At 47.1% G+C, this 25,709-nt stretch overlaps 1 protein-coding gene across 1 annotated transcript; it reads left to right on the top strand.

Moving 5' to 3' along the window:
* The first annotated feature begins 5,318 nt into the window (after nucleotides 1–5,318).
* CA6 (carbonic anhydrase 6) lies at nucleotides 5,319–24,855 on the top strand. The gene is made up of 9 exons (XM_032652816.1): nucleotides 5,319–5,328; nucleotides 6,140–6,363; nucleotides 8,495–8,674; nucleotides 12,944–13,092; nucleotides 13,735–13,827; nucleotides 17,583–17,652; nucleotides 21,128–21,285; nucleotides 23,934–24,057; nucleotides 24,746–24,855. Exons 2-9 carry the CDS (start codon nucleotides 6,285–6,287, stop codon nucleotides 24,844–24,846), a joined length of 954 nt encoding a protein of 317 aa, XP_032508707.1. The 5' UTR covers nucleotides 5,319–5,328; nucleotides 6,140–6,284; the 3' UTR covers nucleotides 24,847–24,855.
* Nucleotides 24,856–25,709: the final 854 nt, after the last annotated feature.

Below are 25,709 nucleotides of genomic sequence, written 5' to 3' on the forward strand. Positions count from 1 at the left end.
ACGCGCAGGCTCAGCGGCTATGGCTCACGGGCCCAGCTGCTCTGCGGCACGTGGGATCCTTCCGGATCGGGGCGCGAACCCGTGTCCCCTGCATCGGTAGGCGGACTCTCAACCACTGCTTCACCAGGGAAGCCCTTTCCTTAGTTTTTAAAAAATATTATAAGTGGATTTTGATTTTCTCTTCTGGATGATGAATTTTATCAATTGATTTTTCTCCATATGTTGAAATGCTTTTGGTATTTTTTCTCCTATTTTTGTTACGTTAATTTTCAAATGTTAAACCAACCTTGCATTCTTGGGACAAACCCAACCTCTGGTGATATATTATCCTATTTATATAACTCTGCCTTGATGATCTCTGATGCTATTAGAGAGATTAAAAAAAAAAAGTAATTTGTCCCACATTTGAAGTATTGGGATAACCTTTGCTGAAGATTTTTAATTTCATTGTACTGTTCTGTCCTCTAGAGGGTTGTGTGGGCACAGAGCAAAGGATTCTGTATCTGATGCAGAGGCACCCCATGCATGACTCAAGCCAAAGGCTGACCGTTCCTTCTCCCATGACACATTCAAAGGGTGTTGGTCCCACCCACACCTGGCAGATTGGCTATACCCATTCTCCTCCGTGCTATTGAGAGTTTTTCAGGCTGCTGGGTTGCTGTTCCAGTCCAACCAGCTGACTCTGGTCATACCATTATGACCATTGAGAGCTCAGCGAAGTGCCTGGCAATTGTGTGTTCTCCCAACAGATCAGCTGTTGTCCATCTTGTTCTCCCACAGCCCCTCCTTTCCTGGTGTATTTCATGACATTGTGGATTTGTTCCTCTGTTCTTTAAAGTCTAAATCCCATTTCCAGCTATTCGTGGTTTCATTTAGCTTGGTAGTCTCCTGAACCCTTGTGGTAGGCTGAATAACGGCCCTGCAAAGATGTCCACATCCTAATTCCCAGAACCTGTGAATGTTACAAAAGAGACTTGCAGGAGTGATTAAGTTAAGGATTCTGAGATGGGGGAGATGATCCTGGATTACCTGGGTGAACCCTAGATGTGATCACAAGGATCCTTATAAGAGGGAGGCAAGAAGATCAGAGGAGGAAGTAGGAGATGTGATGAATGAAGCATGAGATTGGTGTGATGCAAGGAAGGGGTCGTGAACCAGGGAGTGCAGGTGGCCTCAGGAGCTGAGAAGCTGCAAAGAACGAGGGACGGATTCTCCCTCGGAGCCTCCAGAAGGGAACCAGCCCTGTGGATGCTGGACTTCAGCCCAGTGAAACTGATATTGGATTTCTGACCTCTGAATCTCTAAGACAATAACATTGTCTTGTCTTAAGCACTGACTTTGTGGCAATTTGTCACAGCCTTCTACTTGTGTAACCAGTCCCTTGGGGGTAAGGGGAGAATTAGGACTCAGTATAGATTGGGAGTCGCATATTGAACAGTTAAGGGTGGAGGTGAAGACACACAAACCTGTCCTACAGAAATCAACAAGGGGAGGAGTACATAAAAGGGACTGAAGCAAGACCTGGCCCAAGAGTCTTCCAAGAAGCCAAAGGGACAGCCCAGCAGGAGAGGCGAATGGAACTTCCAACTCCAACAGCAGGTCCTACAGTGAGTTTGCACAGACAAGGGGCGCAGAATGTGGATGGCAGGCTGAGCTGTGAATATTTTTAGGTATTTGGATACTACGTTGCTTATCCCTATATTAATAATGGAGAATCGCCACCAGGGTTTTGGTCTGGATGTTTTCTGATGTGGGTTACTGGTGCCCAGTAAGGAAGAATAGATATAACGGAGCAAAATGCCTGCTGGTAGATTAAACGATAGGTGCCGGGTTCTAGGAGGACAGACGAGACTGGAAATACCCTATAAGACTGGGGAATTCATCCACTAAGAGGCTGGTGAGAGAAAACATGGGCCCCACTGAACTGGGGCTGGATACGTTTGAATATTCTGCAAGTAGGTTATTTAACTTGACAATTCAGTAATGCTTCACTTATATGGGTATAACCAAAAGTCAGAAAGGAAATAAAAATTTCGTGAGTAGTCAAAACGAATATTTCAGTGTTTGCGTTCTTTGGTTTTAGAACAGCCTCTGGACTCTCAGTTCAGCTCTCTCTCTTCTTCCTGTGCCTATCATTCTGAGAAGTGCAGTCATCTGATCGCTGGCCAAATAGGTCAAAAACAGCAAGTAAGTCAGGAGAGGAGGGCGGGCAAACGGACAACTAAGAGGAAACAGCTGGCAGCCTATGTTGCAATAGTAACTATTAAAAAGTGAACATACACACCCTGGTACCTCCAGGGCCCCAGCTGCCCAGCCTTTCCCCAGGATCTCCCAATCTCTTTATAATCCATCAACTAAAGGGTTAACTCCTGGCAGAGCAGGGGCTTCCGGACTCTGCCTTAGCACGAAGTCTCATTTCTGTTCTGACTGGTCCTGCCCTGGCCTTATGCATGTTGATAATTGGCTCTCACCCGTGAACGTAGGTGTACATTGCTTTAATATTTGAGCAATTGAATCCCCCCCCTCAATATAAAATAAGAAATCCAAAAGTATAACAGTTAGGGTTGTTTCACATAGGGAGAAGAATCTATAATTATAGGCCCAGCGGGCGTCAATATATTACAATGCAAGATAACAATTGATATGTATATTAGTGGGTCTCAGTCATTAAGAAAAGTTTAACTGGGACTTCCCTGGTGGTCCAGTGGTTAAGAATCCACGCTTCCGCTGCAGGGGGTGCAGGTTCAAACCTGCTCGGGGAACTAGGATCCCGCATGCCTCGCGGTGCAGCTAAAAAAATAGATACATATTTAAAAAAAAAAGTTTAATTGCATTCAGCTTCATCTATTTAAGAAAGCAGGCAAGACCACAGTATACTTTATTTTTTAAATATTAAAACAATTTTAAGTTTTATATTGGAGTATAGTTGATTAATAATGTTGTGTTAGTTTTAGGTGTACAGCAAAGTGATTCGGTTTATACATATACATATATCTATTCTTTTTCAAATTCTTTTCCCAGTTAGGTTATTACAGAATATTGAGCAGAGTTCCCTGGGTTTACTTTAGAAGTTTTAATCCAAAGTGGACTAAACGTCTTGGTGCTTAGATAGAATTGAGCCTTTACTCATCTAGACAACTAACTTGTCCAGAATGACTCAGTCTTCAGGACGCCAGAGCTGGAACTCCTGAATGAAACAGAACAATGGCCTGTCTGCATTACTTAGAGTCAAAATGTGCATATTCTCACGTAGCCAGATTTTTTAAAAAAATTATTTTTTATTGTTTGGCTGCATTGGGTCTTCGTTGCTGTGCGTGGGCTTTCTCTAGTCGAGGCGAGCGGGGGCTACTCTTCGTTGCGGTGCGTAGGCTTCTCATTGCGGTGGCTTCTCTTGTTGCGGAGCACGGGCTCGAGGCGCGTGGGCTTCAGTCGCTGTGTCTCGCGGGCTCTAGAGCACAGGCTCAGTAGTTGTGGCGCACAGGTTTAGTTGCTTCCCGGACCAGGGATAGAACCATGTCCCCTGCACTGGCAGGTGGATTGTTAACCACTGTGCCACGAGGGAAGTCGCCCAGCATCATTTTCCGTGCCAGTCGTGTGTACACCTGAGCATTGGCTCACCCGGGCTGACGGTGCCGCATAAGATACATCCTTGATGAGCTGGAGATGTGATTGGATGTAGACAGAACGAGCAAGTTCAGAGTGGAATGTGGCACGAGAGAAACAGAATCCAAGCAAACTATGTGCTTTGCAAATTGCGAGGCGGAAACTCATGTTCAAAGTTAATGGAAAATTTTAGGGTTGAAGAACACAGTGAGTTAGAAAGTAGGCAACAAAAGTGTCTGATTCGGGCTTCCCTGGTGGCGCAGTGGTTGAGAGTCCGCCTGCCGATGAAGGGGACACGGGTTCGTGCCCCGGTCTGGGAGGATCCCACATGCCGCGGAGCAGCTGGGCCCGTGAGCCATGACCGCTGAGCCTGCGCGTCCGGAGCCTGTGCTCCGCAACGGGAGAGGCCACAACAGTGAGAGGCCCGCGTACCGCAAAACAAAAACAAAAACAAAAGTGTCTGATTCGGCGTGGATGAGATCCCTGGAGTATGCTACCTAGGAGAGGGAGGGGACTCCCACCCCTCTCTAGCAACGTGCCTCGTTAGCAGATGGGTCTTGACTAGTCTGATTGCTTTATTAACTTAATCACTCTAACCACTTATTCTCAGCATTAGCTGCATAGATTACCAGCCAGCCCTGGCTCTTCCTGAGCCAAAGATACGGAGAAACCAGGGCAAAACTGCAGGTCTGGTGGAGGCATGTGTTGCAGCAGGGCTCCATGTGAGGGCTGCTAAGATTCCAGATGCACTCACTGCGAGGATTCTGTGGGGGCGATAAAAGCACCAGGGTTCTCCTGGGCATCCCAAAGCATTGACCTCAGGACCGCACTTCCCGTGAGGGCCCAGGAACCATTGGAAGTGGCTGTGTGGGTCCAGGAGCCCTCCTTTCTCCAAGCATCTGTTCCCCGTCTCCTCTCACTCCCCACGGCCCCTTCTTGCCTCCCTCTCTCTGCAGGTTCCCCTGCCTCATGGCTCGGGCTTACTCAGAGTTCCTTCTCACCCCAGTAAGCCTCCCTGGCTTCCCCACATCGCGATCCTTCTGGTTCCCTCTGCAGTTCCCTAATTCTTTGTGTCATTCTCAAGAAAAAAATTCAGATGTCTCAGTTTCTGTTTTCTGAGCAGGATGTCGGGGCTCCCTGGTACATCTAAAAGGTCCTAAAGGTTGATGCCCATCTTGCTGTCCTCAGCAGAGCTGGCGTCTCACAAGGTGGCCCTTTAAGCCAGACCAGGGCCCAGCGGGCAGGGATCTGACTTTCTTAGCAAAGACTGGAGAGTGGGTTTCCTATTTCTGAAATCATGGGAAGCAGTTCCATGAGTTGGAGATCGAGTCCTTCATTCTCACCTCTAGTTCCCTTACAAACAGGCTGGGTGAAAATGATCTCATTTCCTTTCTCCGTAAAATGAGAAAGGAAATGATACACACCAGGTGCTAAACCAGATTTGTTATTGAATCCTCAGGAGGAGGTACTATCATTAGATCCTATTAAACTGGGGAAACGGAGGCACAGAGCAGTTGAGTAACTTGCCCAAGGTCACACAGCTAGTAAGTGGCAGAGCAGGGATCTGAACCCTGTGGGTCTGGCTGCAGAATCCTTGCTCTTTACCATGGTTAATTCATGCTATTGTCATGCCATTCATTCATTAATTCATACCGTATTGCCATTCCATCATCCCTCAGACTCCAGCAAAAAGTGGGCCATGAGATAGAAGAGGCTGCAGAGGGCGTTAGCTCTGTTCTGCAGAACAAGATGGTCCTTTGTTTCTGGCCAGGAACGCTGCTGCCCTTCACCTGTGCCCTCTCTGAAGGGCATGGGAAGAGCTGGCCTGTCAGCAGGTATAAACTCAAAAGTTCCTCCCTCAGCTAATTTCAAGGACTGTTTACCTAAGTGAACGAAGGAGGATTAGGCAATCCACTGATCCGACGTGCTGGGTGGGTTTGGGTGTGACCAAGCGCACTGCGGCTGTCAGAACAAATCCATCCCACGGAGAAACTCGGACGCCTAGAGCAGCTCGGACAGCCCAGGACACGTGTTGGGATGTGACTCGTGAGCTGGGGCTAGGGGTCCACCAGTGATTTAAGAATTAGGATGAGAACAGGACTGCTGCCGGCTGGATTCTCCACTTTATGCCCAATACGTGGGACCCAGGCCATCCCTCTCACCGCCTGGCCGAGGGCAGCCCTGAGTCTGCATGAGTGGCAGGTGTCGATTGCTGAGACAGGCAGGAAATACCCCTTGGCATCCGACTGGCATTTTCAGGCACCCAGGATGCCCCTCACCAGCTCCCTGGGCCCCCCTTGCCAGGAGCAAGGGCACAGGAAATGCCATTGTTCTGGGAAAGCCTCTCCATCCTGCTTCTCTCTCCTTGGGCCATTCCCTGGCCTGTAGTTGCTCGTCCACAGAGGCTGCCCTGTGGGACCCTGTGAGTGAGTTTTCATAAGTCAGACAGTGAACAACCAAACCCTTGGGTAAGTGGACACATCACGGCTGATGCCAGAGCTGTTGAGACAGGCGCACACCACCTGGCTGAGCGAAGCCGGTGAGAAGGCCGTGCTGTTTTTCAGTGGGCGCAGCAAAGGGTGGATCAGCTGACCAGACTCGGTAAATTGTTATTTACAGTTTCTGAACTTTTAAAAGAAGAGCTTCCCCAGAATCGGCCCTGATTCCAGACCCACAGCGTCATGACGGCTCTGGTCACCCTGCTGTCCCTGCTCCTGCTGGGACCCCAGGCCCAGCAAGGGGCCGAGTGGACCTACTCAGGTAAGGCCCACCCCAAGGGCTGCACGCCCCCTTTCTGCCATCACATCAAGGAAGGGGGCACCCACTTCTTGAGGACGAAGGCTGGCCTTTCGGGGCGACCATGCCTGATGATTGCATACAGTGCTTGCTGGGGTCTCAAGGTCTCGGGCTGGGGCAAGAGCATACAGAACTTAGACCTCGGCTAAGGAGCGGAGGGCAGAACTCTCCCCATTCCCGGATCCCTGAGCCACCCGCAGGGTTTCTGCTTTGCTGCCCCGGAAGCTGGCTTGAGAGCCCACTTAGTGCTTACGAGGGCAAAGCCATTTGCTTTCTCGGTCTGTGTAGACAGAAAGTAAAGCAGTTGCAGGGGGCTCCCTGCAGCCCCACCGAGGGTGCGTGGGGTTTGCCAGAGCTTTCTTCCAGGAAATTTCATGATACACGGTTTATCCAGAGCGTCTAGACGTGCCGAGAACCCAGTGACCATTGCATGGCCTCCAGGCTGGCCTCTCTTGGTCGCCGTGGCCGTGCTGAGACCCCAGTCTCACATCCAGAACCCCACTTATAGGACGTGAAGTGGAAAACCCTGGCATTTAGCACAGGTCCTGCCCCACGTGTGGACCAAAGAGAGGAAGACAGTGGGGTTCAGACACTAAACACCCCTTCTGTGTGGCAGGGGAGAGAGCGCCTACCTCTTTTCTGTCCTGGATGGAGGCGTGGGGCCGGAGAGGATGCTCGTGGCCGCTGGCTGATGCAGGAGCCAGGAGCAAGCAGAGTTTTGAGGCTGCTCTCTGCACAGTCTGCCCTGGCCGCAGATACAGGGTGAAGCGTCCTCCCAGGGTGGATGTGTGTCCTCTAAGTCAAGGGCAGCAGAGTTAGGAGCACTGTGGCAAGGCTCAGGAAGTCCACCTTCAGGGGGTGGGACAGCGGACTCTGACCAACTGCTCTGTCTGGACCAGAGGATTCCCTTACCCGGCCCAGTGCCACGAGGCTTCTGCTCGGTCAGGTCCATTGGTACTGGGTGTGGTTCGAGGGTAAGGAAGAGAGAGGATTCCGACAGTGGCGTCTGTCCTCCCCAGCTCAACACAGCCTCTGAGCCGGGGCCCAGGAGAACTGGGCAGCAGCTGCTGCGGGGATACTTGAGAAACACCAATGCTGTTAAAAAACCTTTTGATCCATGAAGGGGCTGTGTTCAAGACGTCTGGCCTTGCTCCTGGCACCTGCCCCTAGGAAAGAATCGTCTACAGATTGGTTTGTATTATTAAACAGTGAAGAGAGGAACAGAGAAAAAAAGAATTGCCTTTTTATTGAACCGAGAAGCCGTGAGAGGCCTGAGTACAAACATCTTCCTCAAAACAAGCTATGGGTGACGCTGTCCCCTAAGGGGGAAAGAGAGCTGGATTCCCTATTGCAAATGGATGAGACCGGGACCCACAGTAGTTTGGAGGCCGAGTCACCCATTATAATGACTTGCTTTTATCACCCTCTCTCCTCTCTTCTGTCATTAATAACTACCTTTAAAAAGGTAAATTTCCTTATTTTGATATTTTTTTCAACTAATCATTCTAGGTCATCCTTGAACCCGATGCTTCCTTTCTTGTCCTGAATCCATAAGTGTAGGCACCACCCAGGTGGTCTTTACCATATTGGGAACCAGTTAAAGGGGAAGGGTCAAGCAAGGAGGTGGGGAGGTCCTGCCATAGGGCGTAGGGCGTGGAGTGGGCCGTGGTATTTTTGGGGGCTGGGGAAGAGAAACTGCCATTCAGAAGAAGTGAGGAAAAGGCCCTGAAAGTAACAGGGATGCCAAGCCCAAGCAGCCCTCAAGTACATTTATCAGAAGACAGTCACGTAAACGAAAAACCAAAGCTATGTATTAAAGACATCCATTGCTTTCAAAACACGAAGGCATGTTCTCAGGGCCAGTGGGTGCAACAGGAAAGTTACGAACCAGCCCCAAAGCCCCCCAGACACCAGGGTCCGTGGAGCTGATTTAGATGCCCCTCCCACCTCCTTCTGGAGGCCTGGCCCTGCTTTCTAGAAGACAGGCCTCTGGTCTTGACTGTGGCCTCTGCAGGCCTCCTGTTGAGCAGGCCCTGAGTGAGTGCCCACAGGGAGCCCCTTGCACTGTGACCCCCTGGACTCCCTCCTGTGTCAGGTGGGGTGCTGGATGAAGCACACTGGCCGAGGGAGTACCCCGACTGCAGGGGGAAGAGACAGTCGCCCATCGACCTGCAGAGGAAGAAAGTGTGGTACAACCCTTCCCTGAGGGCTCTGAACCTGTCAGGCTACGAGGTCCAGCACGGGGCGTTCCTTATGATCAACAATGGCCACACAGGTAAGGGTGGGCGACAGGCTTCCGTCCCCGCGTGGACATCGGGGGGAGGCAGGCAGGCAAGGCTGCCAGGAGCTGTATGCTCAGAGATCCAGAGTGTGGCCTGGGGGCTGCAGGCCTCAGACTCGGGGTAGACCGGTGTCGAGCCCTGGCACTTCGTCCCTGGTTGGGCAGCATCCGTCTGTAGACTCGGTTTCCCACTGGCCCCTTCATCCTGCACTGGCCTCTCTCTGAGCTCACTCTGACCCAACCAGCAGGAAATTCAGAGGACAGAGAGGCAATACCGAGAAGCCACATGACCCACTGTCTGTTCTGTTGATCTGTGCCCAGGTCTGATCTGCCATATTTTCTATGTGGGAAGGTCAGAGAGGAAAAGCTGGTTTTGGGGGCCTCCATTCCAGAAGCCTAGACTGGACAACCACCAAATCCTGCTTAACGTTTGCAGACATCCTTCTGATGTTTTTCAAGTGGGCTCGTCTCCTCTGAGCCTTATGACAAGCCCAGAGGGGGGCATTTTTTTAAGCTGAAACCAGAGGCTTTGGGAGGCCAAGGGACTTATGGTCACACAGTCTCTAGTGGCCGAGCTGGATCCAGGCCCCGGATGTCTGATTCCTTGGTCATGTCCTCCTTGGAAACTTCCCTCTCCACTCCCACCTGGGTTGGGACAGTTTACTGTCCATTCGCACAGGTGTATGGGGGGGCGGTCATAGGACTCAGATTTCCTTTTTGCACTATTAAGAAAATAAAACCAATTGTCCTCGATGGGGCTGGTGAAGGCAGTAGCCCTCAGGTCAGCTGTGATTTGGATTACTGAACTCCACACGTAGTTCGTGAAAGCCTCATTTTATCACCCATATCACGTTCCTGTTTCCAAAGTTACTCTCTGAAGCTACCAGCAGGTTGGCAGAAGTGTACGGCCTTTTCAGATTGGCTTCTTTCACTCAGTAACATGCATTTATGCTTCCTCCGTGTCTTTTCATGACTGGATAGCTCATTTCTTTTTAGCATTGGATAATATTCCACTGTCTGGATGCACCACAGTTCATTTACTCATTCACTTACTGAAGGACATTGTGGCTGCTTCCAAGGTTCAGCAATTATGAATAAAGCTGCTATAAACATCAATGAACGCCAGTGTGTAGATTTTGGTGTGGATATAAGTTTTTTTGCTCATTTGGGTAAATACCAAGGGGCGTGATTGCTGGTAAGAGTATGTTTAGTTTTGCAAGAAACTGCCCGACTCTCTTCCAAAGTGGCTGCACCATTTTGCATTCCCACCAGCAATGAGTGAGAGTTCCTGTTCCTCCACAACCTCGCCAGCATTTGCTGTTGTCAGTGTTCCGGACCTTGGCCATTCTATTGTGTGTGGGAAAACCTCATTGTTGGTTTAATTTGTATTTCCCTGGTGACCTATGCTGCGGAGCATCTTTTCGTATTTGCCATCTGTATGTCTTCTTTGGAGAGGTGTCTGTTATGGTCTCTGGGTTATTTGTTTTCTTACTGTTGAATTTTAAGGATTCATTGTATATTTTGGATAGCAGTTCTTTATGAGATGTGTCTTCTACAAATATTTTCTCCCAGTCTGTGGCTTGTTTTCTAGTTCTTTTGATATTCTTTTCTGCAGAACAGAAGTTTTAAATTTTAATTAAGTCCAGCTTATCAATTCTTTCTTTCACGGATTGTGTCTTTGGTGCTGTATCTAAAAAGGCATCACTGTACCCAAAGTCATGTAGGTTTTCTCCTATGTTGTCTTCGAGGAATTTTATACTTTTGTACTTTACATTTAGGTCTGTGATCCACTTTGAGTTAATTTTGGTGAAGGGTGTCGGGTTTGTGTCTAGGTTCATTTTTTTGCACGTGGATGTCCAGTTGTTCCAGCACCATTTGTTGAAGAGACTCTCTTTGCTCCATTGATAATCTTTGCTCTTTTGTCAAAGATCAGTTGAATATATTTATGGGGGTCTCTTTCTGGGCTTTCTATTCTGTTCCACTGAGTATTTGTGTACTCTCCCACCAAGACCACACTGCCTTGATTACTGTAGCTTTTTTTTGTTTGGTCACACCATGCGGCTTGCGGGATCTTAGTTCCCTACGGAACCCATGCCCCCTGCAGTGGAAGCGTGAAGTCCTAATCACTGGACCACCAGGGAAGTCCCCCGAGCAGGTTTTGATCTTTGAAAGCTGCAGGAGCAAGACTGGTTCTGTCTTTGTTTTTTTTAACTTTTATTTTGAAATAGTTTTAGGCTAGAAAAATTGCAGAAATAGTACAGAGTTCCCAAATACCCTTCTCCCACTTCCCCTAATTTTAATATCTTATAGCTGGACTGTGTTGATACCATATGATGAACTACATTCTAGACCTCATTTGAATCTCATCACTTGCCCAGAATGTCCTTATCCTGGTCCAGCATCTAATCCAGGACCACACATTGCATTTTGTTATCATATCTCCTGAGTCTTCTACAATCATGGTCAGCTCCTCAGTCTTTTGTAACCTTGACGCTTTGCAGTTGTTTCTTGAGCACAGTAAATGCTCAGATCGTGTGTTTTTTCTCTGGTCTGATAAGAACTTGGTTAAATTAGTTTCAAACAAAGGGGAATAAGTTCCGCAAGTTAAATCAATTTTTTTTCAGAATCTGGAAGGTTCAGCAAATTGATTTGTGGGAAGACAGATATTTGGCCTCACCTTTGCAAAAGCACAGTGATAAACCCAGAATTGCCGCCATTTTTCAGTCTGGCCTGTGCGATTCTATTGATACAGCTTGAGAATTGAGACATTCTGTCTGCAGGGAATTGTGTTTCAAGGGAAACATGCTTGTCTGGATCTCTATTATTGCTCCCGTGGTAGTAACTCTCCAATCTCTGGGAACAGATGACTGCATATCTCCTTTGCAAACCTCTTCCATTTTTCTCATGTGAGCAGTGATTTTTGAGGCCGGCTACAGTTTAAGCACTAAATACAAAGCACCTGTTCTGCCAAAGGGCGTGTAAAAATCTTTGAGGCTGGACTTCTGCCTTCTGTCATATTATGTTATGAATTTCATCACAGCTTCCTGCTGCTTTAGATAACTTGGAAGGGAAGAAGGGGTCATTTGACAGATATCAAATACCTACTATCTGCTCTTTAAGAAAATTTACTTGTTTATAACCATCTTCGAAGGCTTTAAACAGAAAAACCTTGTTATCAGGAGAGCTGCTGACTGTCCCTTTTCAAGTCCTAAATTATACCCTCATAGATATTTTTCTTGGTCATTTTCTGGGGTCACTCTCCATGTCTCCCTTTTGCCTGGGCCATTCTAAAATATAGAGATTTCTCTAAGACCTAAGCCAGTGGAATGAACAAGGCAGCTGTCTCACCAAAGTAACCTCCCTGTAGAAAGTCTGTGGGGCACAAGGCAAAAGGAAGCTGGAAGAGGGATCCATTTTCCCATCGGCAAGAACCTAACGTTTGAAAGCATCTGTTGATGATCCCATCAAATTCAATCCCAAGCCAAGAGTCTGTGTGTCCCCTGACTTGCCGCAGAATGTGGTCTTTTGTCTTCTGAAGACAAGTTGAAGCCTGTAATGGTGATGTCCCGTCCAGGCCCAGTTCTGGCCCAGCTCTCTCCTGACCAATGAACTGAGTGACTCTGCAAATCTTTCTACCAAGGTTGGCTTCCTTGTCCATAAAATAAAAGTACTGAAGCCCCACGGGGATGCTACTTTCTACGAAGTGGGATGGGTTGGTAGTTGGTCTAGTTCTAGAAGTCGATATGGGATGAAGATTTTAAGCACATCATAGAGAAGAAAATGACCTCAGCTTGACCTTACAGAGTACTCACGCTGGGTAGTAAAGTAATCAAAATAGTCCAAGAGGCCCTACTTCCTATCCCTACCCTGTGGGCAAATTCCAAAATTGGCCAGAGGTGGAGAGCGAATTCTGATTTCCACACTCATTAGCCCTGTTTTTTCAGGGCTCCTCCCTTCGTTAGGGCTAACAAGCTGGACCTGCCACTTGGAGGTCCTGCCCCTGACCTTCTGGTCCTGGGTGGGAAGGTGCGTGCCCTGGGACGGGTGCCTGTCCAGCCCAGCTTACTCAGTGCCTGGTCACCATCCTTCCCCATGTGCCAGGTGCCCCCTCTCTGTTGGGCACCCTGCTCATGGCAGTCTAGGCCTGTCTATAGTACCAGCTTGCCCCAGGAGTGGGCAGGTGACCAGGGAAGCTGCCTCACCTGTAGGCCTGACCCATCCACGCCCATCTGCACACTCCCTGCCCCTCGTCTTCTCTTCCAGTACAGATCAGCCTGCCCCCCACAATGTGCATGACGGCTGCCGACGGCACCCAGTACATAACCCAGCAGATGCACTTCCACTGGGGTGGCGCCTCCTTGGAGATCAGCGGTTCCGAGCACACCATTGATGGGATCAGATATGTGATCGAGGTACCCTGCGGATCCTCTTTCTTTCAAACCCCATAGTCACTTTTCTTATTAAAACAGCCAAAAAGGCTTTGGTGAGTCACGTCACCCTGAGGTTGAGTTTATTTTTCATTCATTTACAATAATTCACTGATCACTGCTGTGTGCTGGGGGTTTGGGCAGGGTCCCTGACCTCACAGAAGTCACCCCAACGCAGGAGTTCACAGCCCACAGAGTGGGGCAAGCCCTCTTTAGTTTCCACTGGATTTCTATGTGGTAGATTTGCCGGTTCCCCCTCTTGCTTAGGATGACCACAGGTTTACAGTGGCCTCCTGGGGTAAGGGGGCACATGCCTACTCTAGGGAGACCTCAGGAGAACCCAGTGGCCTCATATGATCCCTTGGACTCTGCCAGCTTGTCTGCCTGGGGGAAGGTGAGTTGCCATCTCTCCAGAATACCACTCATACTCTTCGCATTCTTGGAGAACTTTCTGGTCTTGAGAGATCTTGTAGCCCAGAGGGAGGGACGTGGTGGTCAGAGGTGTTTATGTGGGTCAGCTGAGGTGTGGGATGGAGCATCTTTTTTTATTTTCCTCCTTCCCTGAAAACCTGAAGCACTGGAGGTTTACAGGAACTGCCCTCGACTTACGCTTTCTTGCTTCCACAGATTCACATTGTTCATTACAATTCTAAATACAAGAGCTACGATAAGGCTCAGAAAGCACGGGACGGTTTGGCTGTGCTGGCAGCCCTCGTTGAGGTAAAGCTGAAACTACACGTGCGGAGTTATAAACTGGTGTCAAAACAAGGTGTTAAGTGTAGACAAAGGGTCTTCCTCCTTGCCCCTCCTCATCTGTTCCTGAGCTCTCAATTCTTGGAAACACTCACCCAATGAAAGACCTACCCTTTTTCCAGTCCTTGCTCACAGTTACTGTGTTCCTTCTGTGTCACCAACCTCAAGGACATTGCATAACTCGGACGAGCTGACTTAAAAGAGCTGGGATCAGAGAAGGGTCCACTTGACAAAAACTGCTCTGAGGGCAAGAGGAAGTCTGCCACCCCCTAGACAAAGCCAACACCTCTGCATTTCTCGGAAAGTCTGGAGGGTGGGATTTATGTCTAGGTAGCAAGAAGTGGTCAGTGAATCCAATCACCCCCAAACAAGTTTTATATTGGATAAAATTGTCAAAAAAAACCGTATCAGTGCTCTGGAAATGGACCAAAGACAAATAACAAGGTGAGGCATTTATTTATGATAAATGGCTAGAATTTTGAGTAAGAACAATAGGAGTTTGTGGACATCTTGCCTGGGGCTGTTCCCATCCCCTTCCCCTAACTTGGTCAGCAAGGTAGTTTTATCAGGGCAGCATGGACAGGAAAACCAGCAGCTCCACTGCTTGGTACAGGGGACTAATTTGATATGGAGTAGAAGTTGAAAACCCATGCCCAGGGGGCACTGCTGGTAAAAGTAGCAAACAGCCAAAAAGACAGAAAACGGAAAACCTGCAGGTTGGATAGTCTGAGATTGCAGTCCTAGTTGAGGTGAGTGGCAAGTGGCAGACCAGTCAGAAATTTAACTGGGAGATGAGCCACAGGAAGGCTGTGTAGGCTTCCCAAGAAACCCTGATGGAAAATAAAGGCTGAAGCTGACTTAGTAACTGGCTGATCTTTGAATGTGCTTCTCAACCCACATACAGATCCATCAGCAGAGGGTGCAAATCTTGGGCTCATGGGGTTTGAGCACAACCTCTGCAAAAATCATTGGCCACAAGACTATGTTGACCCTAGATGGCCCCAGGCTAAAAATTAAAAATAAGACTTAAGACCTAAGCAGGCTCATTAGCTGCTATATACTGTTGTGAGACGTATCCTGCAGAAGAAGTCCAGGCAAGTCACCAAACAGTCACATGAACAGCAACAAAAAACCCCTCAGGACAATTTTTAAAAATCAGAATTCAGGGGCTTCCCTGGTGGCGTGGTGGTTGGGGGTCTGCCTGCGATGCAGGGGACGTGGGTTCGTGCCCCGGTCCGGGAACATCCGACATGCCGCGGGGCGGCTGGACCCGTGAGCCATGGCCGCTGAGCCTGCGCGTCCGGAGCCTGTGCTCCGCAACGGGAGAGGCCACAACAGTGAGAGGCTCGCGTACCGAAAAAAAAAAAAATCAGAATTCAGATTTGCTGCCATGTATTATCTAAAATGTCCAGATATCAAAGAAAAAGTTGGGCATGCAAAGAAATAGGAAAATGTGATCCATATTTAGGAGAAAAAAAAAAAGCAGTCAATATAAACTGACTCTGAATAGACCAAGAGTGATTTAGCAGACAGTACTTTCTTTATTATTATTTTATTTTTTGGCTGCTCCACGTGGCTTGTGGGATCTTAGTTCCCTGACCAGGGATCAAACCCTGGCCCTCAGCAGTGAAAGCATGGAGTCCTAACCACTGGACCACCAGGGATTTCCCTAGCAGACAGTACTTTCAACAACTATCATAAACATGTTCAAAGCATGAAAAGAAACTATGTTCAAAGAATTAAAGGAAAATACGATGACAATGATTCAAAAAGGATCTCAGTAAAGAAACAGAAACTATAAAAATGCACCAAATGGAAAGTCTAGAGTTGAAAAGTATCATAAAAGGATGAAAAATTCACTACATGGGCTCAAAGCAGATTTGAGGCAGCTGAAGAAACAATCAGTGCATTTGAAGACAGGTTAAATAAATTATGGAATCTGAAGAACAAATGAAAAAGCTAGAAGAAAAATGAGCAGAGGCTTAGAGACTCATGGGGACAAGATCATGCTTCCCAACTTATATGTAATGGGGGTCCCAGAAGGAGAGCAGAGAGAGAAAGTGGCAGAAAAAACTGTTGAGGAAACAATGGCCAAAATTTCCCAAATTTGATGAAAAAACAATAATTTACCAATCCAAGAAACTCAACAAACTCCAAATCTGATAAACACCTAGACACATCAAAATCAAACTGTCAAAACTGACAAGAGAAAAGGGGTTCATTATATAGAGGGGACCGACAGTGCATTAATGGCTGACTTCTCATTAGAAGCAAGGCATCAGAAGGCAGTGGAATGACTGACGATCAGGATTCCTATGTCCAATCAACCAATCTTCAGAAATGGGGCAAAATAAAGACATTCCCAGTTAAAGTAAAACTGAGATAATTGTTAACAGATCTGTCTTACAAGAAAAATTAAAGGAAATCCTTCTGGCTGAAAGGACATCACACCAGACAGCAACTCAAATCCACAGAAAAAGATGAAGACTGCCAGAAAATAGTAAATATATATATATATATATATATATATATATATATATACACACATATATATATATATACACACACACACACATATACAAACATACACATATATATATACATATATACATATTCTTGTCTTCTTTTAATTTCTTTTTTTAAAAAAACCATAAGATTGTTTAGAACAATAATTATACCCCTGTAGTATTAGCTTTACAATGTATGACAAAAATAGAAGAAAAAAATGAGGAAGAAATAGAGCTATATTGGAACAAAGTTGCTATATTTTACTAGAATTAAGTTAGTATCTACCTGATATAGATTGTGATAAGTTGTATGTGGTAGTCACTAGAGCAACCACTAATAACCTAACACGGTTAAATGGTACACTAAAAGTATAGAACAGAGTTTAACACAAAAGATAGAACAGAGGAACAAAAAAAGATGAGACGTTTAGAAAACAAATAAATGGCAATCAGAAATCCAAGAAAGTCTGAATTTATACCCAGTGGAAGAATGGATCAGCATCACTGACTGAAAAGAACCATTGTCCATAGACCTTTTTCACAAAAAGCAACTATTCTGACTTCTAAAAAGTCAACACTCATACAATAAATAAAGGATGGCGGTGGTCAGAATTGGAGCCGTTTTGCCTTGGACATCTGGCTTTCCTTCATTCAGTCAAAAGTCCTGAGGATGAAGAAGGGAGCACTTAAGAGCAAGCCCCTGCATCACCATGAATCTGGGGACTTCCCTGGCGGTCCATTGGTTAAGACTCCATGCTTCCAATACAGGGGGCGTGGGTTCGATCTCTGGTCAGGGAACTAAGATTCCTCATGCCGCATGGCCAAAAAACCAAAACCAAACAAACATATGAAAAAACACAGTGAATCTGACTGTGGCTGACATTGCCCAAAACAGGGTCACTGGGGATATCTTGACGGTGACTTTTGGCCATTCCTTGAAGACATCACCAGTCACCACCAAGAAGCTCTTTTCCCTGGAAGCTGCCAAAATGCTTCAGATCTTGTCTTTCTGGAAGAGACAGGGGAGCCCAGGCACTTGGTGGCAAAGAACAGCCAGATGGTCTCCCCCAGCACAAGTGGGGCACGGGTGGGCTGCCTCCTTGCCCTTGCGGCTCTGCCCAGTCAGCCAGTTTACAAAATAGCTGGATTAGCGGGGATAGTTCTGGAGGGACGGCCCTTCTCCATTAGGTGAACTGCTCTGTGTTTCTCCCGCAGGTCAAGGATAATGCTGAAAATACTTACTACAGCAACTTCATTTCTCACCTGAAGAGCGTCAGGTATCCAGGTAAGGGAAACCGACAGTGGCTGCACGAGGGCAGAGGAATGAGTGTGAGTGTGATGGGGGGCAGGGGAGCAGGGAAGAGTGTCGCTGGTGGAGAGGGTGGCAGATAAGCCTGCCAGGGGATGCTCCCCTCCCTGTGCAGGGTCTCTGGTTCCAGCAATTCCCACGGTTGGCTCAGGCTGTGCACACCTCTGAGAAACCCGTTCATAAACTCTACCTGTCAATTGCCACAGCTGGAACTTCTGGATGGCCAGAGTTCCACTAATGAGGGATACCTTCATTTAAGTGACTCTCCCCTCTGGCCCCAGCTGGTAGTAATGATCCTGGTCTCTAGAGAGAGATGATCTCCTTGGCTTCAAGCTGAGAAGAATCTCAGGAGTGAAGCCTCTTGTCATGGTGCCTGTACACACAGACACAGGGCTGCTCTCCCTTATCTCTGCCGCCAGAAGGCAGGGTTCTTGTCAGAGTGTCTGCCCGCTCCCATGGTCAACCCTTGACCTTGAGCAGTAACCAGGTCTGTTGCAGCCTTGGTTGTGTGCATCTCACTTTGGCCACGTCTCCCAGACTCCAGGCCCCTGACCTCAGTCCTCACCCCCTCCAGCAATCTGCTGACCTCCAATCCCTGGACCTCCACATTCTCACTATTGGTCACGCCTCATGCCTCTCATCTCTCTTTGCCTAGCTTGGATTCCACGGGCCATACTTCTGACACGCCCACTCAAATGCCCTCCATCCTTCCACAAGATCACCTGGCAAAGCCCCAGACTAACTCCCACTTACTCACAGCCTGTAACCAAATGGCTGAATGTAGCCAGAGAGAAGCATACGGATTTCTGGCTTCATTCACAGCGACAAATATACACAAGTACTAACACAGCTCAGAAATCCTGAAATACTACTCCAGACATTTGCTTTTCCCCCCTCCAAAATTACTGCGTCATATTTTCTCCTCTCTCCCAAAGCCCCTCCTTTCTGGCCCCAGCTTCTCCCTTGGAGGTGATGCCTGGCCTCCCACTCCATGGAGAAGGTAGTCAGAAACTCACTCATCTTAGCCTGCCTGCACCTGACCAAACTCCACGTCCCCTCCTCTGTTACACTGGATGAGAGGTCCCTGCTCCGGTCCAGGACCAGCCTTCCATGTGGGCACTGAGCCCCCCCATTCCCAGGGCCTTTTCTCCTGCCCGTCTCCCCTCTCTCCTGCATCTCACCCTTCACCCGATCACTCCACTCAACACAAAGCACAATGCTCCCCTTTCTTCCATTTCAAAACACAAACCCCATCTCTTGACCCCATCATTCCCTCAGCTTCCACCCCATTCTCATCTCCCCTTGAAAGAGTTGTCTACTGTCCTGTTCTCTTTTCTCACTCACCCTAAGCCTTCAAGGTCATCCTGGTTGTCAGATCTCCTGGGCACTTTTCTCCTCTTCTCTTGCTCCACCTCCAAACAGTGATGCATTACACGCGGCTTGCATTCTGGCCAAAGCCCGCCCCCAGCCCCAGCACGACTCTCTTGCTCTCTCTTCCTGGCTCCTGCCTTAACGTCAGAGGGTGCCAGGACTCTGACTTCTCTCGGTGACCTCATTTTCAGTCCCATGGCCTGAATCGTCATCTTTAGGCTGTGGACTCCAAAAATCTCTATCTGGTCCTCCAGGCAACAACAGCACCAGGCAGGACAGGTGAGGCAAAGTAGAGGCAAGAACTGTCTAGTTCATCTACTGACCATGAACGAAGCCAGCAGGAGACACCACAGGCCTGTGGTATAACTAAGGAGTTGCCTTGAATTCACCGACCTCAGATATTCTATTTCTACTAACTGATCCTGATATATTTCCTTCTCCAATTCAATAAATTCCACTGCTGATCAATACTGCCCACAACACTGGCCTCTCTCTGAACTTTGGATTCCTTTACCCAACTGTTTAGTTGATGTTGCCCGATGGATCTAGAATTTAACATGGTCAAAGCATCACTTATTCCCGTCCCTTTCCAGGCTTGTCCCTAAACCGACTTCCTCATTTCAGCAAAGAGCATCCTCATCCATCCCCTTGTTTAAGCCAAAAATCCCCAAATTTTTCTGGACTTCCCTCTTTTCATTCCCCACCCTGCCCTGCCACACCCAAACCATCAGTGGGCCCTGTTGTTTTTATCTCCCTTCTTCCAAATCTTTGGGGTATATTCCCAGAAGTGGAACTTCTGGATCATATGGTAATTCTATGTTTAATTTTTAAAGGAACCACCATATTATTTTCCACAGTGGCTCCTCATGGTTCTGGAATTCTTCGCTCACTTGAACGTATTGGAGTTATGAAACAAAATCTATGCAATAGAGTCCTTTAGAAGGTTATATCTTGAAATCTACCCGATAAAAACAAAACTTAGGGCTTCCCTGCTGGCGCAGTGGTTGAGAGTCCGCCTGCCGATGCAGGGGACGCGGGTTCGTGTCCCGGTCCGGGAAGATCCCACATGCCGCGGAGCGGCTGGGCCCGTGAGCCATGGCCGCTGAGCCTGCGCGTCCGGAGCCTGTGCTCCACAATGGGAGAGGCCACAGCAGTGAGAGGCCCAAGTACCGCAAAAAACAAAAACAAACAAAACTTAGAAATCTTTTACTTATTCATGGGATTATGCACTCCTACACTTCACAGACTTGGTTAAAGAAACCAGTTTATGTATATATCAAAATGATATCGTCTTTGCCATTGAAAAATGCAAAAGTGCTCAGGGAAGGTGAAGCAAAAGTCAACTCGACTCCGTGTTGCTTTGATAGAGTCTCTGGCTGAGTTCAGGGACTCCGCGTCACTGACATGAACAAAAGAGGAATTCTATAGATGCAGCGATAGATGTGGGTGCCGTGGAGGCTTCAGACGCCCTGTGGATGTCCCCCTCTCTACACCTCACCTGTGGCTGAGCTTGGTTGCCAGTGGGCATGGCAGGAAGTGCTCGTGGCCTGATGCCTGCACCTGGACTCCTGCTTAGTTCTGATCCTGCCTTTCTAATCTCTATCCCTCCCCTTCATTTATAGATGAGCACAACTCAAGGAATTTTGTTCTTTCTTTGAGAGCACTTACCCAAAAGCCCCTAGGAGTCATAATTGCTTTCATTTATCATAAAATATATCCTCTGCCTAACAATGATGGTGGTGATGGCTACACCCATGAGCACTTTCCTATGTGCTGGTCCAATGCCAGCACTTTATAAACACATTCCCCTTTACCCTCACAGCAGTGCTCCTGGGGGTCCCCTTTTAACAGACCCAGCCAGGGCCACTCAGCCAGGAGGAGGTATTTGAGTGGGTTTCTGCCCAAAGTCTTTGCCCTTAACACCCCCTGGAAGCAGAACACTGGGGGATGTTTCCCAATGGCCAGGTTCTATGTCCCCCTGCTTAAATCAGGAGATTTAAAGATGGTGAGATCTGAGCCAGAGCTGTCCTTGCAAGGGGCAGCAGTGGTCCCTAACATTCTTTTTTGTCCCCTCTTTTAGGACAGAACACAGTTCTGAGGGGCCTTGATGTTCAGGACATGCTACCTGGGAACCTCCACTACTACTACAGCTACTGGGGGTCACTCACCACTCCTCCCTGTACTGAGAATGTCCACTGGTTTGTGCTGGCGGATACCGTCAAGCTCTCCAGGGCACAGGTAGTGTGTAGAATCACTTTATCAAAGTCTCTCCTTTCAACGGCCTGGTTAACAAGAGCGCTCCCTAAATCTCACCTAATGCTGATACCTGGGCTCCTACAGTGTTTTCCATGTACAGGGCTGCAGTGCCTCACCTCTATTGCTAGGGGTGATCTTACTAGTGTTGTGGCAGAAACGGGCAAACAGGCATCAGGGAATCCAAGAAACCTATAGGTGATGCAACAAAAAAAACCGGGACGTGGTCCAGGTCATAGGACAAGAGTTGTACAGTGAAGGCAAATATTTACTGAGTGCTGCTCCCATCAGGCACTGCTTTATATGAAGTAACACATTACTTCATAAATGACTCCATGCAAGAAGGAGAGCTTCATATTTAGCCTTTCATCACATAAAATGCCTGTGGCTCTTTGAGGGGAAGAGCTGTATCAGTTGTCTTTTGTCCTTCAACATAGCATGGGTACATAATAAATATCTGTTGAGTTAAATAAAGGACAAACGTTACTGAGGTTTCAAAACAAAGCTGACATTTCCTTCTGGGTGATGTTCTTCCTCAGAAACAAATATTTCTTTTTTTAAACTTTTCATTTCCCTATTCCAGGAAAAAGGTGGAAAGACCTCTATTCTTATAACCACACAAAAAACATTGCCAACCAGGTTTGAAGTTCCGCTAGATACCTAACAAAAGCCAATGTAAACCATCTCAGGAAAAATGCACCTTAAATCCAGATCTATAAGAATTTACATGAATAAAGTTACCTGAAATGAGCTCAATTTTTAAAGAATCACAAAATATCAGGAAAAAGGCACTATGAATGAGTGTCAGCAGAAATAGAACCACAAAGATTTCAGATATAGTAATTATCAGTCAATTAATATAAAATATGTTTAATATGCATAAATAATGCATAATATGTAAAATTAAACATATTTAGTTTATGTTTAACATGTATAGGAGTTTTAAACATGAGGAAAGAACAAAGTATAAAAATGACGAAGTAAACTCAAAGAAGAAAAAAAAACCAAATGGCTGTTAATTTCTAGAAATGAAAAGGTAGTAATGAAATTAACAACCCAACAAATGGGTTTAATAGCATGTTAGACACAGCTCAAGAAAGAATTAGTAAACTGGAAGACAGAGCTGACAAAATTATGTAAAATGCAGCACAAAGAGAAAAAGAGATGGAAATATGAAAAAGAAGTAAAGAGATATAGAGAATATACTAGAAAGGTCCAACAAATGTCTGGTTGAAATTTAGAGGGAGAAGAGAGGTAGCATAGAGAAGAGGGATAATTTGAGAAATATTGGCTGACAATTTTCCAGAGAATTGAAAGACACCATGTCATATGTGAAGGAAGCCCAATGAGTCAATGAAAACAAAAAGAAGCCCACACTAAACCATCACAGTGAAACCACAAAATATCAAAGACAAAGAGAAGATTTAAAAATCAACCAGAGAGAAAAGACAGATTTTCATGAAAGAAATATTATAGACCAAGAGTAGATTCAACACAGCGACAATGAAAGTCAGAAAGCAGTGAAACCATATTTTCAAAGAACTGAGGGAAATGAATAGCTAACCTAGAGTTGTACAGGCAGCAAAAATATCTCTCAGGAATATAGACAAGGGACTTCCCTGCTGGTGCAGTGGATAAGACTCTGCGCTCCCAATGCAGGGGGCCCAGGTTTGATCCCTGGTCAGGGAACTAGATCCCACATGCGTGCTGTAGCTGAGAGTTCAACTAAGGAGCCAGCAAACCACAACTAAGGAGACTGCGAGCCATAACTAAGGAGTTGGTGAGCCGCAACTAAGGAGCCCACCTGCTGCAACTAAGGAGCGCACATGCTGCAACTAAGGAGGCTGTGAGCTGCAACCAAGGATCCTGTGAGGTGCAACTAAGTAGCCGATGAACTGCAACTAAGAAGCTGGTGAGGGCTTCCCTGGTGGCGCAGTGGTTGAGAGTCCACCTGCCGATGCAGGGGACGCGGGTTCGTGCCCCGGTCCGGGAAGATCCCACATGCTGCGGAGTGGCTGGGCCCGTGAGCCATGGCCGCTGAGCCTGTGTGTCCAGAGTCTGTGCTCCGCAATGGGAGAAGCCACAACAGTGAGAGGCCTGAGTACCGAAAAAAAAAAAGAAGCTGGCGAGCCACAAGTAAGGAGCCCACGTGCTGCAACTAAGGAGCCTGCCTACTGCAACTAAGGATTGCATGTGCTCCAACTAAGGAGCTGGCAAGCCACAACTAAGGAGTGAGTGAGCCACAACTAAGGAGCCTGCCTGCCGCAACTAAGACCCAGAGCAACCAAATAAATAAATAAATGTTAAACAAAAAAGAATGTAGACAAAATACAGACATTTTCAGAAAAAACAAAAATTGAGCTTGCTGCTTGGTATGTCTCTGTTTACTTCTTCCTCTCCTTTCTACTATTGACTAAATACTCATAGAAAAAGATTAAAAGAGATTGTTGGAGAAATGAATGTGTGGATTAATGGCCTGGCACATAGCACCCAGAACCACTTCTGGAATTGAGATCTTCTCACAACCGCTTTATCAGGGTTATATAAATCCAAGCTCTAGTTCAGTTGCTAGCTAAATTTAAAAACTCACCCAGTGCCTCTCCTCTCCATAATTCCCTTCACGTTTCCTGCAGGTTTGGAAGCTGGAGCATTCCTTATTGAATCACCAGAACAAGACCTTCCACAATGATTACCGTGGGACCCAGACCCTGAACAACAGAGTGGTAGAAGCCAACTTCATGTCTCAACTTAATCAGTGTGAGTGAGATCAACTCTTGTTTGTTCTTTGCAATTTGCAATTATAATTTCCTGTTTTCCTCCTTCTCTGGGTGGACCCATCTCTTCTGGCAATAGTAAGGGAAGGAAAAGGGACTTCCCTGGTTGTCCAGTGGTTAAGACTCCATGCTCCCAAGGCAGGGGGCATGGGTTCGATCCCTGGTCAGGGAACAAAGATCTCTCATGCCACACGGCATGGCCTAAAAAAAAAAATAGTAAAGGAAGGAGAATTATCTAAACAACAGGAGGCTCAGGGCTGTACAGGGCTTTGGCAAAGGGGGTGACTCATTTTCCCAGTCCAGGCAGTGGTACCAGTGAGTAGAACAGAGGGGACGATGAGTATGAGAAGCTACATGATTTATTACCCACCTAGTCTTGGCCAGAGACAGTAGGAGAAGCAAGATATCAAGCGACATCCAGATATTCCCATAAGAGTTTTGGCTCAAGTTAATCTTATCAAATCCAGCTCAGATATTTCACACTTTTATCTTGGTCTCTATTACAAACCCATCCACAGCTCCTCCTATAAATTCCCTCAAGGTGGGGTTAACTAGACCACAATTGTCTACTACCTATTCTTGGGGATCAAGCTGCAGACACCAGGGTGCTGGAGGTAGGCATGAAGACCTCCAAAGTTCTGAACTTTTCCTATTAACTCTTCTTTTTATAGGCTCTGAGCTCCAGTTTTATCTAAACAATATTGACAGTAACCTCGAGTACTTGAGAAGGTTTATTGAACAGAAGAAAGCAAAGAGAAAAAGACAAGGGTAATGACCTTGAAGAATGAGCCCTGCCTTGTCTCCAAGAAGCCCTGTATGTCTGGATCACACCATTCCCACTGAGGCACCTGTTTAATTTATGATTAAAACAGGAGAAACCATCATCCATGAAAGGAAGTGAGATGGCTTAAATATATGAGAAGGGATTTGAGTTAGACAACATCAATGGGAATTGATTGGAATAGAAATTTAAAGGAGATGGAGACCTAACTATCCTCCGCTCGAATCACACACACTGATGTGTCCAAATTACAAATCAGCCCAAACATCCCTATAGCATTTAGATGAAATAAAGTAACTTTGGAAATTTGTTACTTAGTTTTCTCTTTTCTATGCCTTTGTACCACTTCAAATATCCCTTCTTTGCTCTATCCCGAGAGACCCAGGTGATGGGGTAGAAATCAAGGTGGGAGGGATTTCCAGGACGAAGATTAAGAAAAAGGAAAGAGACCTGGGAATTCCCTGGCAGTCCGGTGGTTAGCACTTGGTGCTTTCCTCTTGCGTTAGGAACGTGTGGGTGGAGACGTTTGGAGCAGTGATCGTGCCCAGTGAGTCAGAGAGAGACAGAAGAGGGAGGAGGCGGGCTCCCGGGAGAGGAGGTGGGGGTGGGGCTGGGGGGAGGGGTAAGGGCTTCCCTGAGGTCGTGTCCTTGTTGGTCCGATGGTGTCTGCTGTCACTAGTCGTGCGTTCAAGTGCTAGTTCTGCCATTACTAGTCACATGGGATAATAAAATTACCTGTCTTTTAGGGCTGTGGTTTTGAGTAAGTAAGACAAGCCTGGGGAGCAGCCCGCAGAGTGGCTGCTAACCTTTACCGGCCAGTTACCATCCTCTTCACGGAGGACCTTCCTCGTCCA

This window comes from Phocoena sinus, chromosome 1 (genome assembly GCF_008692025.1).
Source record: "Phocoena sinus isolate mPhoSin1 chromosome 1, mPhoSin1.pri, whole genome shotgun sequence".
In the NCBI taxonomy this organism is placed as follows: Eukaryota; Metazoa; Chordata; class Mammalia; order Artiodactyla; family Phocoenidae; genus Phocoena; species Phocoena sinus.